The sequence below is a fragment of the Chenopodium album genome, chromosome 22 (genome assembly GCF_948465745.1).
Source record: "Chenopodium album chromosome 22, dcCheAlbu1.1, whole genome shotgun sequence".
NCBI lineage: Eukaryota > Viridiplantae > Streptophyta > Magnoliopsida > Caryophyllales > Amaranthaceae > Chenopodium > Chenopodium album.
Genome location: NC_137855.1, coordinates 38,077,725 through 38,093,529, shown reverse-complemented (window position 1 = coordinate 38,093,529; position 15,805 = coordinate 38,077,725). Strand labels below are relative to the sequence as shown.

The following is a 15,805-nucleotide window of genomic DNA, read 5'->3' as shown; positions in this document are numbered from 1 at the left end:
TCAAATTCAACATTTATCCAGATTCATCAAATTTAAAAAAGAAAAATAAACAATGAATTTTATGATCACAAAATATTCTAATACAAATCTAAAGTAACACAATTAAAGAAAAATAAATTCAAGACTTCATTCAAAATTACCTTCAATCTTTGATTAACAAATCCACATATTCACCTTCATGAAAAATTACTCCATTAACAAACAATGATCAAAAGCACCACGAAACTCGATCTAAATGCACAGCCATTGTCTTCTATTAGAAGAATTTCTTTTTCTCTGTAAATTTTCTAATTCTCTCTCTAAGATTTTTATTCCCCTCTCTAAAATATTCAAACTAGTGAAATTAAACATGAAGAAATATATAAATTTCTATTGAGATTGGGAAATAATTACTAAAACTCTTCAATTATGGAACAAATAATTCATTTAAAGATTGAAAAGCTAGATGTTCTTTAAAAAATACTACTCTGTATTATGTTCTGTATGTGTTTTTTTTAATACAAATAATATTCATTACATTATATATCATGTTCTTTATTAATATTACGGATGTTCTTTAAATATATACAAAGAACATAAAAGTGGATGTTTTTTTTACAAAATAGTTATATGTTCTTTACAAAACAAATACATGTTCATTACAAAACAACCATATGTGATGTTCTTTATTAAATAATGATATGTTCTTTACAAAACAGCTATATGTTCTTTACTGAACAAGTATATGTTCTTTACCGAACAACTATATGTTCATTCCGCCTTTTTTTTAAAGAAATCCGGATGCACCGAGCATGGTGCATCCTCCTCCATGATAAAAATTTCACCGAAAATAACCCCTCCTCGTCCCCACCCTCAAACCCACTTCTTCAAGGTTAAGAATAACCGCTTCTTCAAGATCTCGAAGCTGAAAACCACCCTTTGATATTTTAGGATTTTCGAGTTTGGACTTTAGTAATGGGGTTTTGATTGGGGCTCAAGTCCGGTGAAGGGTAGGGGAAAAGGTCGGGATTTCAAGGGTCTTGCACTCTTGTGTGAAGGGGAGAAGGGTGTCGAAATCTGAGACGGAGAAGGGAGGGCTCATCAGAATCGGGGACGTGACGGTGTAGGGAAAGGGTGCCGGAATTAGAGACGGGGAGGGGAGGTAGGGCCGAAATCAGGTAGGGATGCAGAGGGGAGCGGGGTTGGTTGGCTGGGCGCTGATCCGGTGGTGGGAAGGTGGTTTAGTAGAAGAAGGTGTTGGGTTTTTTTTTTTTTTTTTTTTTTTTTGTGAATAAAAATTTAAGGTTTACTTAATTTAAAAGTTTATATAGCTTTAAGGTTTTTTTTTTAAAAAAAAAAAACCAAAAATTATTAAAAAAAAAAATTAACTACTGACATCGTAACACGTGTCATAGGTAACCTATTAAACAGATTATTAGCAGGTCGCGTTCCATATAAACAAGAGTGGAGTGGAAAAAGGTGGTTTTATTTTGAAATAAACAAAAGGTGGTTCCATTATAGGAAGACGACTGAAAAGTGGTATTATTCTTAGCAAATTTTCTAATATATATATTATTATAGTTGTATTATACAAATATTCCAAAAATAAATATTTTTGCTAAAAAGGGATGAGAGAATTTTGAAGGGAAAAAAAATAGCATTAGGAATGACACGTGTCATTTCTGTAATTGATTCATTAATAGAGTATTAAAGTATTTATAAAAATAAAAATAAATAATAATAATAATAATAATAATAAACTACAATCATAAAAATTCTTAAAAGGTATACTTGAATTAACTAAGTAATATTATATTTAATATAGGAAATATTGTCTAAAACCTTTTTATAAAAGCACTTAAAAAAAAAAAAAAAAAAAAAAAAAAACCTTCTTTTTTTTTGCACTCAAATTCTTTTTTCTTGTTTTTTTTTTGTTTTTTTTTTGTTTTTTGTTTGTGTGAAGTCATACCTTTCAATTTGTTTGCGATGTTGCCCTCCTCCCCGGCCCCACCCACCAAACCACCCTTTCACGACGTTGACCATCCTAAACCCACCCCTTTCACGGCATTAGCCACCCTATACCCTCCTCTACAGCCTCAGCCACCCCTCTAGGGAGGATCTATTCATGTGCATAGCGGTGCACGTGACTCACAATAGTACAAAAAAAAATGTGATGTTTAGTTTTTTTTTCTAAACAAAAAAGATATCAAAGAGACCGATTATTATAGATTAGGAATAGGGAGGGGATGAATTTTTGGTGGTGGGGAATGGGGATGGGAAAGGGGGGAATATCCCCTCTCCTTTCTTAACTTTAAAACCAACTAAAAATTCGATTTTGTTTTATTTGAAATGAAAACTCCTAAAGGTTGTATTACTACAAAATAATCAAAAGGTTGTATTATTAAAAAAGAATGTGTTAAAGATTGTATTCTTTTCGGTAATTTTTCCTTATTCTTGACAATTTTTCCTTATAAATATATATATCACACGTGTTCTCTGATATTGATTTTCTTTTATCTTTCTAACAGTTAAGCTTCTAAATCGATTAATAGGACATAAATAGAACGGGAACGAAAATAGCACTAAAAAATATACTTCTTATAATTCTAATACCTGGAACATGGAATGTGAAGAGTTTTCAGACTATTAAGATTTCCCAGCGAAATTGGCAACATCAATGTATTGCCGACCATGAAAACTTGTAGGTCAATTGTAAACTCCATAAAATTATCTGTCAAAAACATATAAGAGAAATATTTTTCAGAAAATGATACTAGTAGTTTGCTAATTAAGACAATTTGAAAAGCTTACCTCTATATTTTATAAATCCATCCATCATCAAAATTTTCAAATTTGGATAATGAAATTGTAGGGGAAAATATTCAGAACTTGAGTTTAACTGTAGATAACATGCAGTAGCATTCCCACTCAAGTGCTTCCTTTGTAGCTCCTGTGATGTTGGCATGACGAAAGGAGCACCATTAGCCTTGGTTATCCACAACGCAACATCACGAATCACGTCATGCATTGTCACGTAAGGCGTATGTTGGAAGCAGCTAAGACGATCCTCTATATCTGGTAGCAATGATTTGAAGGAAACATTGAAAATATTTACATGATCCCCAATGCTATATCTATATTGAATATCTGATAGCAAGGATGCATTTAAAAGTCTTTTAATGGATACAATTATCTTCTCTCTCGCATCGCTGACCGAATCAACATTTTCAAACAGCCTTAGCCCAAATGCACACCTTGTTAACGTCTCCAAATCGATTCGACTATCCTCGGGATAAAAGGAACATAATATGAAGATCTTCTTGGTTTCTTCATCTTCCAGATAATCATAACTGACCTTCAAAAGGGGATAAATCTCCTTATCGGCACTTTCTACGTCAATAAAGTCTGATCTTTCAAGTTTTTTTAATACATCTTCATATTCCTCTACACTTTCCCTACCCCTTAGGGAACTTCCAACAACAGCTATTGCAAGTGGTAAGCCACCACACTGATCGACAATACTCTTTGTCACGTTGTTAGGGCTACGAAACCTATTTAAACCCGCATACTTGCAGAACAACTCCCACGCTTCATCATAATTAAGATGATCTAGACAAACTTCAAGTTTACTACCCATGTGGTGGCAAACTTCCAAACGACGGGTAGTAAGGATAATCTTGCAGCCTTGGTGATCTGACTGTGAAGGAATTCCAATGTTCTCCAACTCAATCTTCTCCCAAATGTCATCCAAGATTATCAAGATCTTTTTAACATTAGCTATTCCCTCTCGAAGCTTAGTTGCTCTATCCTCTTCAGATAAACTTTCCAATTGGAGGTCGAGCGCATCAGTACTATTCTCTGCAAATGACTTTTTCAATTGCAGGTTGAGCCCATCAGCTATATCCCTCTGGATATGCCTAATATCTGGAGTCGGAGATACCGTAGCAAATACTACTAGATCAAATAACTTATCATGTTGAGCTATCTTACCGATCTTTTTCACTAGTTGAGTCTTTCCAATTCCTCCCATGCCCCACAAACCAATGATTCTGACATCCTTATCGTTTAAGCCGGTTATGATTGTGTTCAAGGAAGATTCCCTCGACTGCAATTCAACATAACTGCCTAGCGGTATGATGTCAATTCCAGGCGGGTTAATAGTCACACATTCAGAAATGAATTTCTTCCCTCGAGTCAACAGATTGGCAATGACTGCTTTCGTTTCAGAAACATCTTCCTTCAGATTCCTCGTCTGCTTGCTGCAACAAATGAATAAATGCACGTAGTTTGATTTTTTTTTGCTAGCAACACACCCAATATTACTCACTTCCTCCATCCAATTTTGGATATCTTGCTCATTTAATATCTTTTTATTTGTACTTTTAGCCTGCTCTAAGCATTGTGTTACTTCCTTTTTTATACTTCCCAACTCCTCAACTGATTTGTGGAGTTCCTCCTCTATATTGCTAGCTTGGCTTCCATTCATGGTTGCTCTAAACATGAAAATAAACACACCGTGTTAGGCATCAAGCTTTAAACAGTATATTACATCCAATAAGAGCAACGCAACCAACTGCCTTGCCTAATTCATATTAACTCCTAAAAGCAAAAGTAATAAATTGAAATCGGGATTACTCGATCAGTGTTACATGAGTTACTTTGTTAATGTTATAAAGGTTACTCGGTCAATATTATATGTGTTACTCCGTCAATAATACAGGATTACTTTGCTAGTTTTATTAGCGTTACTTTGTTCTTTTACAAGCAGTCACATTATGTCCGAAGCAATTTTTTGTAGTATAGCAGACAGAATTTTATTGGTCTAATTCAGGATTTTTCGATTTATTTTCCGATTTCTCTCAAGTTGTAATCCAATACACCAACCACACAGAAAACGCATTATACAATAGATCAATTGATACACAAATATTATCTTTCAACTCAAGAAAGAAAAAGAAGTAAATTTACATAAATTACGTTAAATCCCATGTCATGCACAATGATCAATAGTTATTTATAATTATATGATTATAAGTATTATAATCATAAATTAGTCGATGAATAATAAAATTATATGATATGTTGATTTGTTATTTGCATTTTTTAATTGTAACTTCCAATACACAACTAAAACAAAAGTGGGCAAAAAATCTTAACATTAATTTTTCTTGTAAAATAGGTCACAAATTATTATAAAAATATGATTTTTTACGTTAATAGTTGTCCAAATTTCTTAAGAAAGATTTGTGAAATCTATTTTATTGCAAATATAATAACTAATAACTAATACGTTAATAACTAATAGTTGTCCAAAGTTTTGGTGGTTTTTGGGGGCGAGGCGGTTGCGGGAAAGAGAGGGGAAGGGTTCCGGTGGGTAGGGGGTGGTGGTGCGACGCGGCTGGTGGTTTCGGGGAGGGGTGCGGTGAGGTGGGGGGAAGGGGGTGGTGGCGCGAGGGTGGTGGCTGGGTAGTTTAGGTTTTTCCTTTTTTTTTTAATTTTTTTTTTAATTTTTTTTTATTTTTTTGGGCCAATAATAACACGACACGTGTCGTTAGGACCCACTTAACGGATTCCGTTAAGTGGTAGCAAAACTTAAAAAAAAGGGCAGGTGTTAGGTAGCAAAATAAAATAAAACTTTTGATAGGTAGCAAAAGTGAAATTGATGTGTTTGTGAGGTAGCAAAAGTCAAATTTTTCTAATTTTTTTAAAAGGCTTTTCAAAACAACAATTGTCATTGTTAAACTTCTCTTCGAATATTTTTTTATTTTTTTTATTGAACCTCGTAGTTTGCACTTATATGAATTTTTTTTCATACAAATAACATAGATGATATTGGCTTAGGGCTTGTTCTCATTGACTAAACTGAACTGAAATGAATATTTTATAAGAGAAGGAAATTAGGAACTGAACTCAACTGAACTGAGCTGAACTGAATTGAATTTCAACGTAAGAGAACAGACCCTTAGATGGTTAAATAGTCATATGTGTTATAAGAGGTTGAGGGTTCAAACCCCCTTATCCTTATGTTTTTTTATGGAGTGATGTGGCATGTTTGAGTGATGGTAGCGTCATGAGATGTTGGAAAGATGACGTGGTGCAAAGGGTATATGTGGCACATCAACATTTTTAGGAACACCTTTTAATAGATTAGTATAGATTACATTTGATTGATAAATTAATTATTAATTTAATAATTTAATGACAAAGTAATTAAGTTAAATCATTGTGTATATTTGGCAACATACATCCATGAATTTACTAGTAATTTAATTTAAATACTTGAACAAAATTGTATGGCTTGGGTGCCCAAGCACCCTGTACTCTGCGTAGTAGCCAAAACACCACAAACTAATGGCTTGGATGCAAAGCGCATCTTTAGTGAGTTTTCCGGCCACCTTTCTCGCTGGAGCTGGTGAATTAAATTTTTAATTTTCGATTTGCGTGCCAAAAATGTCCCGGAAAGGTTTTGGGGGTCATTTAACCCACTACTAAAATTCGGGCAAATTGCGACCGTTTTTCTACGACCGTCATCAAAACGGTCGCAAAAATTGATATTTGCGACCGTTTTTGGGCTATAAAACGGTCGCAAAGGTACTTAAATATATTTAAAAAATAAAATTCATGTGAAAATTTATTCAAAATTAAATTAATTCTGTTACGACCGTTAGTAGTGGTCGCAAAATGCTTTAATTACGACCGTTTGAGAAACGGTCGCAACATTACGACCGCCATAACGGTCGCAAAAGTGCTTTTTCAAATTAAAAAAAAAAAGGGTATAAAACAAGATCACCCCAACCCTAATATTAGAAGCAGCCGTCCTCTTCTCCTAAGTCCTAACGCATCCTCTATCCCTTCTCTCTCCTCACACATCCTCTTCTCCTCTCTTTTTCTCACACCCTTCTTCTGTCTCTCTCTTCTCTTTCCTCTTTCCACCTACCAGTGAACGGCCCTCTTCTCACTCATCCTCTTCTCCTCATCTTTTTCTCTTTCTCTCGCATCTCCTCTCTTCACCAACCCGAAATAGAGCAGCCACCGTTACAAGCAAAGCCCACCGTTAAAAACAACACACGAACTTTGGTGTTTATGGTCAAATTCGACCTCAAAAATTTCAGATCTAGAGTTTTCTTGATCGAATTTGACCATATTCACCTAAAGAGGAAGATATATAATGAAAGGTATGTTTAATTTTCTGAAAAGTTTGTTTATTTTCGAATTTTGTGGTTGAATTCGTTTTCCGTTCGAATTTCCATGTTTGTTTGATTTTGTTATCGATTTTTGTTTGCGTTTCTGTTCTAATTCCTTAGGGTTCGTTTGGCATTGCTGTGGTTTTCTGTTTTTTGGTTTTTTGGTTTTCAAACTCATATGATACAAGTCATATAATTAAACAAAAATTAGTCAAACTTATTTAAATCATGATAATTTTGAAAACTGACAACAGAAAAGTGAAAACACCTTTTTCTTGTTTCTTGTTTTTGGTTTTTTGTTTTTAAAAAAACAGAAAATTGAAAACAGAAAACGATGCCAAACAAGCTCTTAGATTTTGGTTTTATTTCGAGTTTTTGTTAATTCTGTTCGAATTTGTTCTTTGTTTGTTCGAATTTCATAGATTTTTGGTTTGATTTTGAGCTTGAACTTCTCGAATTTAGGTTCGATTTATGAGGGTGTTATTTGGTTTTTGTTTTGATTTTTTTGTCAAATTTTTTGTTCGAAATTGTGGGTTTAATTGTTGTGGGTTTATTTTTTTGGGTATAATTATGGGTTGAATTTTTGGGCGATTTTTTTGGTTTAATTTTTGAGCATTTTATTTGTGGGTTAAATTGTTTTGATAAATTTGTTCGAATTATGTATTTTTTGGATTGTTGTTCGAAATTGTTTGATTGTTTGATAATGTTTTATTTCGTTTTTGTTTGCTTTTTTTGGTATTTTTTTAACTGTTTTTCTGGGTTAAGGATGGGTGGGTGGTGCTAGGTATTGGTGGGCGACGGTGATGGTGGGTAGAGGGCGGCAGAGGCAGCTAGTGGTTGTTTAGGGTGAGCAGTGGTGGTGGTTTGGGTGGGATCTGGTTTGGATGGATCTGGGCTAAGGGTGGGTGGGTGGGTCTTTTTCTTTTTTTTTGTTTTTTTAATACTTTTAGCGACGGCTTATGACGGTCGCTAAATTCGATATTTGCGACCGTTTCATAAGGCGGTCGCAATTTTAAATATTTGCGACCGTTTTTATGACAGTCGTTGAAAATAGTAAAACGGCCGTTAAAAATTTGTGACCGTCAAACAGTCGTAATTTTTTTTGCGACCATAATAATAACGACCGCCATGTTGCGACCGTTGACGGTCGCAATTATGTTTTGCGACCGTTGACGGTCGCAATTATGTTTTGCGACCGTTTGCGCCGGTCGCAATTTGGCCAATTTTTAGTAGTGACCCTTAAAGATCCAAATTGAACTAGAAACAAGCAAAAAAAAATAGTGTACGTGATTCGTTTAGTGTGTTATAAAATGTCTTGATTCTTGTCAAAAAAAAAAATGTCTTGATTTGCGTTAGATTGTTTTTTAAGCCGAATTAAGTCATTAACGCTAGTTTTTTTTAGCTCAATTTGGAACCTTAACGGTCAACATGACCTCTGAAATATTTACGGGACATTTTTCAGCACACAAATCGAAAATAAAAAATTTAATTCATCGGAATGGTGGCCGGAAAAACTCACTAAAGTTGCGTTTTTCACCATTCATAGCTTAGAGTGTTGAGACCAATTTTGCCTTATTTTTTTGTTTCTAAGCTAAATACAAAGTGATGCGTTTTAGGATAGTATTAGTTGTTGCTACGCATCGGTTCATGGTGTGGCCAGCAAAAGAAACTGATATTGTTAGCTCCAAACATTAACTAGTATCGTTATTAATTTACTATTGTACTCCCTCCGTCCCAAAAATAACGACCCATTTGGGTTGATTACGCGGGTATTAAGGAAGTTAAGTAAAAAGAAGTAAAAGTATATTGGAAAGATAAATTTACATGGGGTTTGTAAAAAAATAGAGAGAGAAAGTAATAAAATAACATGGAAAATCAAATTTTTATACGGGGAAGCTAATTTTGCACAAATATTGTAGCAAATTGGTGGGTATTTTAATGCAAATGGGTCATTCTTTTGGGACAAGGTTTTGGCCAAATGGGTCGTTCTTTTTGGGACGGAGGGAGTAGCATTTTTAGTTTTGCAAGTTAAGGCACTTTAGGTGGGGATTCTCTTTTCTTTCTTATCCACTCCCAAAGCATCTTGGGAGTACAATTGAACCTACATACTTTTTTTTTAGGAAAAATTGTTCCCATTAATCTAAACTTTGCCTCATCTGCCGAAATTAATCCCAACTTCAGTTTATTATCTATCTTTCCCAACTTTGGGGGGTATTAATTTTCGTTGCACCCTCTTGCAACCGGTAAAGCAGGTAAACCTTTGTGATTTTTTTTTGCACACGTGTCAATATGTAATTGGTTGAGAAAATAAAGAAAATTTAAAAAAAAATTAAAGAAAAATGTAAAAAAAAAAAAAAAAAATAGAACACCCCAGCTGATTACCACCACCACACGAAAACCACCGCCGCACATCAAACCACCACCACCGTTGGCAAAAAATGGCCAATATCGGCCACAAATGGCCGAAAATGGCCGATGTTGGGGCTGAATACCCTAAACCGGCCGTTTGTGGCCGATTTCGTGCATAGGCGTCGCTGATTTCGTGGCTGGGTTCGCCGATTTCGAGGGTGGGGAGGGGTTATCAGTGGCTGGGGAAGGGTTATCGGGGGCTGGGGATGGGTAATCGGGGGCTGGGGAGGGGTTATCGCGGCTGGGGAGGGGTTATCGCGGCTGGGGAGGGGTGTTATCGGAGCTGGGTAGGGGTTATCGGGGGCGGGGGAAGGGAAGGGGTGGCGGTTTCCGGTAGCGGGGGAGGGGTTTTCTGGAAGGGGTTGTTTTTCCGGCGGGGTAGGGGGTGGGGCCAACATGGGCACGGGCCGTGCCGGCACGCGGGTGGCACGGGCCCGGCACGACTCCAGCACGGCCCGGCACGGCACGGGTGGCGGCACGGCACGGCACGGCGGCCCACCTGTGGGCCGTGGGCCGTGCCGTGAACAATTTTTTGGATTTTGGCACGGGCACGGCCCGTGGCACGGCGGGTGGCACGGTGGCCGGCACGCTGGCACGACCCGCCGGCACGGCACGTGGCACGGCCAGGCACGGCCCGGCACGGCACGGCCCGTGCCTTGACCGTTGGAAAACTAGCCGTTTTTTGCCGTTTTCCAACAGCTCTAAAACGGCTAGTTTTCCCCCCCCGTTTTCCAACACCGATATTCCTATGATTTATATTTTTGCTTCTATTTTAGATGCTAGACAAAAATATGATGGCACCTTTTTATTAATTGATATTTATTATAGTAACATGAATTTTGAAGATGATGTTGAAACTTTTAAAAATAAGGTGATGGATGAGTTTTTTTCTTTATATAGAGTTTATGAAAGTAAATATGGAACCGTGTCTCGATTTGCCCCTTCTCAAACATCCAAAAATGTAAGTAAACGGGCCAAAGGTTTATTTGCACAAGCTGCTAACATGATGTCCAAGTTTTCAGGTACGGAATCATCATCAAGTAAGAGAACACAAAGCGATGTTTCGGAGTTGCAAATGTACTTAAGTTACGACTTCATGAAAGGCATGGACGATGAAGAGAAGTTTGGCCTCGACATCCTCGATTGGTGGAAATCACAAGCCGTGAAACATCCAATTTTGTCGGCAATGACTCGTGATATTTTTGCTATCCAAGTCTCCTCCGTTGCCTCCGAAAGAGCTTTTAGTGCGTCGGGAAGAGTTTTAGACGATAGAAGAACAAGACTAAAACCCGAAACACTTGAAATGTGTGTTTGCTTCAAGGATTGGTTGGATGCCGAAACTCGTTCTCAATATCGTACTTATGCACAAAACGACGACGATGAAGGAACGTCGACTTCTTTTAGTTCTCATACTTCTCAATCCACTCAATTGGCGGATGAACTTGAACCTCTAGGAGACGAAGACGAAGACGAAGATGAAGACGAAGGCGAAGACGAAGACGACCAATAATAATTACATGATTACATATTTACATTATACACTATTGTATTCTTTTTGTATTATCGAACTTCGTATTCCGTATAATAAATGAAGTTATTCAATATTCATACACTATTGTACGATTTTTAATTATCATTACTTATTTTGTAATTTTGTATTATTGAATTATCGTACATTCGTACCGGCTACCGTCATATAATAAAATAAGTTATTCTTCAATTTTTTGTGTTTTCGGATTATCGCACTCGTATTTTTTTTTATTATATGCATTGTTGTTTTTAATTCGTTTTTTTATCATTTATTTTTTTTTTTAAAAAAAAAAAAAAAAAGAAGGGTGGCACGGTTTGGCCCGCGGCCCGGCACGGCACGGCCCGCTAGGCACGTGGGCCGTGCCGTGCCGTGGGCTGGGGTGTGCCAATTTCAGGCACGGCACGGCACGCCGCGGAGCCGGCACGGCCCCCACCCCGGCACGGCCCGCGGCGGCACGGGCACGGCCCGTGCCCATGTTTAGGTGGGGGTGTGGTGTTTTCCGGGATATGGTGGGAGCTGGGTATTTTTCCTTTTTTTTTTAATTTTTGTTTTAATTTTTTTTTTTTGTTTTTTTTTGGACCTATCACGTGTTGACACGTGTCTAGGTAACCTGCTACATCAGGTTAGATGACCTGTTGGGTGCAACGAAAATTAACACCCCCCAAAGTTGGCAGTGATAGATAATAAACTGAAGTTGGAATTATTTTCGGCGGATGAGGCAAAGTTCACACATTAATGGGAGCAATTTTTCCTTTTTTTAAGGAAAAGCACCAAGCTATATTACTCCGTATTAATTAAGGGAGAAAGAGTCTGAGTATACTAAAGGAGAAATCCCTATAAAACAATAATTGACCCAAAGTTGTTTGGCGCCAAACAATACTACTTTAGCAAGATGGTGCATTGGTGTGCAACATAATTGCCACTTCTTTTAACATGAGACCACTCAACACAATTAGACTCACTACTTAAAGATAGAATGTCATAAATAAAAATATCAAACTCCGAGAAATAAGCCATTTAAAAAAGACAAGAACACTTATTTTTCTGTCATTTATTTAAATTAGGCAAAAGCTAACAGGTGCTCTTGGGGCGCTTGTTAAAGAGTATCAACCACATAATCTTAAAAGTCATAAATGACATATTATAGGAGTCATTATTTTAACTTTTTAAAATTAATTACAGCAACTAACCATTAAGAACATCTACCATTTTCAATGGAAGTCCCAACTCGTTTGCCTCGAAAGAGCAGACCGACTCTTTTCCCAAAATTCCTCCTATACATCATCAGTTTAATCTCTTTTCCTAAAAACAAGTCTCATCTATCTCTCTGTATTTTTGGGGGAAACAAACAACCCTATTTCTCTTTCCATCTAACCATTTCTAATACTCCCTCCGTTCCACAATGATGTTCCTGTTTGAAATCATTGACTTTTTTAAGAAAGAGAGAATTTTCTAAATTTCTCTTAATCTATAAGAGTAAATATAGTCATGTTTCGTTCCACAATAATGTTCCTATATATTATTGTTAACTTTCAAACTTTGTTTGTCATCCTAAATTTAAAACTCTTCTGAAAACAATACTCCCTCCATCCCTAAATTATATTTCTACTTTCCTTTATAGGGTTTCAAAATTAGACTCATACTTTCTTTTTTTAGTAAGTGAATTTTTACCAAATTATCCTTATTCTCCAAATTTATTCCCTAAAATGTCCCCATATTATCCTTAAATTAGTGTGATGTGACATTACTTTAATTACTTTTACGTTTGGCAATTAATGTTTGCACAAAAACTATAATTTGATTGGTCCATGTGAACATTGCAATTCATATGCAGCACAATAAATGAATTTGATTGGTCCTTTTATTTGTCATAAACAAATATGATCGGTCTTTTTTTCTTTTTAAAGGATTGATGACATGTGTAAGCATTTAATATCATTCTGTTTTGTTTAATTCAAAGACAACAATAAATATCTTGTAATTCCATTGTACTTTCTAATCCGGGGTTTTAGATTACTCCAAGTTCCTTAATTTCCGTGTAAATTTAGAAATAGGAATTTTATTTAGGGATGGAGCGAGTACTACGAAGTAATATTAAAAAATTTATTAAATTTAGAAAGAAAAAAAAGTCTAAACCCAATCTGTTCTGGGGTTTGGACTGAAATAATGGGTTTGCTGACTCTGCTTTGTTCTCTGTGTTTAAAATTTCCAATTTGTGTAAATCTAGAATAGAGGAGCAGAGAGAATACAGAATTTTTAGAGAAATGAGAAAATGGTTTTTTAACTTGTCACATATTTGAATAGGCGAAAAATGATAAAATAATTAACACTGGATTGAATTAAGAATGAAAATTGAAAAAGAAAAGAATACCTTCCGCCAATTTAAATTTTTTAACCTTAAATTATCCTCATAAATGTGCATCTTTATGGCCACTACTGCTAATGTTAAGGGACTTTAGGTGGGGATTCTCTTACTCCCTTCGTCCCTAAATTACATTCCTCTTTCTAGCATTTATTCCTCACATAATAGAAAGAAAGAGGAATGTAATTTAGGGACGGAGGGAGTACCTTTCTTACCCACTCTCAAAGTGTAGCACGACCTTCTAGGCCGAGAGTATAATTATACCTACGTACTTTTCTATTAGGAAAAGCACCAAGCTATAATATTAATTAAGGGACAAAAAGTATACTTTGATGACAAAAACACGCGTAAATCAGTGTTTTTAGTGTTTATATTTTGATGATTTCTTAACTTTTTACGATTTTCAAGTGCAAAATTTAATGCTTATATGAAGGACTATGTATAACATTTTCTTTACAATTATACCAACATACCATTTTTTTTTCTTTTAGGAAAAGCACTGAGCTATAATACTTGTACTAATTAAGGGACAAAGAGTCCGAAAGTATTTAAGGAGAAATCCCCAAAAAACAATAATTGACCCAAAGTTGTTGGGCACCAAACAATAATACTTTAGCAAGATGGTGCATTGGTGTGCAACATAATTACGGAAATTGATTTTGGCACACCCCTATGTGAGAAGAGCATAGAAAACTGTGGTCTCACATAGGGGTGTGCCAAAATCAATTAAGGGTGTGCCAAAATCATTTCCTCATAATTGCCGCTTTTTTTAACATTGAGAGTGATGAGACCACTCAAACGAATTAAACTCACCACTTAATAAAGTATACCCAAGAACAATATCAAACTCCCAGAAAAAAGCCTTTAAAAAAAGACAAGAGCACTCATTTATTTATATTATTGTAACTTTGTTTGCGATCCTAAATTTAAAACTCTTCCTAAAACAATTGAGAAAATGTTAAGAGAGGATGAGAGAAAACCGAATTTAAAAGAAATGAGAAAATGTTTTATTAACTTTGTCAAAGATTTGAATTGGCGAAAAATGATAGTAATATAGTTAACACTGGATTGAATTAAGTATGAAAATTGCAAAAGAAAAGAATACCTTCCGCCAATTGAATCTTTTAGCGCCTTCACTTCTGCAGTTCGGCGGCTCCAGAGGCGTTCGATTGTCACCCTTTAGTCTTCTCTTTTATTCCCAACAACGGCGTCTGCCTACCACTGTTATAGATCATATCAGAAAGGGAACAAAGTTTGTTAACTACCCATTTTATTCGAAATATTAATTGTTAAGAGCGGAATTTAATTGATGTTGATTACAGTCAGTGTTTGGAGAAAAATGTATCAACTCACTTTTATATTTTATTTACGAAATTCCTAAACAAGAAAACGGATAAAAATGTGTTTTATAAATTATACTCGAGCACTCTTTCAAAAATAAAATTAAAAAAACTCAAACTTACCTCGAAATTAATGCTCAAGCGGAAACTGGTTTGATAACAACTAATGGAAACTGGAAAGCAGTATTAATCAAAAAGCCAGCCAACAATAGAAAAACTTTTTATTTTTTTTTTTGAGGGAAAAGAAAACATTGTTTAGTGGTTAGGTTAAAGACGAATCATTGAAATTTCTTTTGATGATTTTAAATGTCAACACATATAGTCTTTGTTAATATATTTTTCCAACGCTTTGTGTGGTTGATGGGATTTGGCTTGGAAAAGAAAAGAAACTAAGTGAGTTTTATTATTTTTCTATGTTTGGTATGATAAATACTTCCTCTGTTCTTTTTTACTTGACCTGTTCCTTTTATCACGCTTGGCAATGCAAAATTTTAACGGTCAATAATTTTAATTCTCCATAATTTAAAAAAATATAAAAGGTATATATATGATAGCATTTATTGAGACGAATTAAAAATGATCCAACATAAATATGTTTTCCCTTACATATTATTCACAAAACACGGTCAAAGAAGGGGTGGTGAATAGTATAAAAGTCAAAGCGGGTCAAGTAAAAAAGAACGCATGAAGTATAAATTAGTGATATACCACTACCAGGTATAGGTTCTTTAGGCCCATATTGGGGCAAAAATGTAATTTTGCATATTACTTATCATGCTCTCTCCTCTTAATAAAAATATTCAACACCATAATAACAGTATACAAATCACAAATAACAATATACAACTCAATAATAACAGTATACAAATTAATAATAACTTAACACCGACAAACAATTAACATCGTCAATCTTCGACCGAACTTAGACAATTTCCAGCATAAAACTCACTGTTTTTAATGGTTAGAGCCATAAGTCCCATGAGAATTAAACTCCAACCAG

General features: G+C 35.4%; 1 protein-coding gene and 1 long non-coding RNA gene across 2 annotated transcripts; both read right to left on the bottom strand.

The window, feature by feature from the left end:
* Positions 1 to 2,767: 2,767 nt before the first annotated feature.
* Positions 2,768 to 4,315, bottom strand: LOC145604361 (disease resistance protein At4g27190-like). The gene has a single exon (XM_081660276.1). The coding sequence runs from the start codon at positions 4,313 to 4,315 to the stop codon at positions 2,768 to 2,770; it is 1,548 nt and encodes a 515-aa protein (XP_081516402.1).
* Positions 4,316 to 4,369: 54 nt separating this feature from the next.
* On the bottom strand, positions 4,370 to 15,089 carry LOC145604757 (uncharacterized). Its single transcript, XR_014104957.1, has 3 exons — positions 14,929 to 15,089; positions 14,571 to 14,686; positions 4,370 to 4,472 (listed from the first exon to the last, which is right to left on the bottom strand). It is a non-coding gene; the product is annotated as an uncharacterized LOC145604757 (long non-coding RNA).
* Between the last annotated feature and the right edge of the window lie 716 nt (positions 15,090 to 15,805).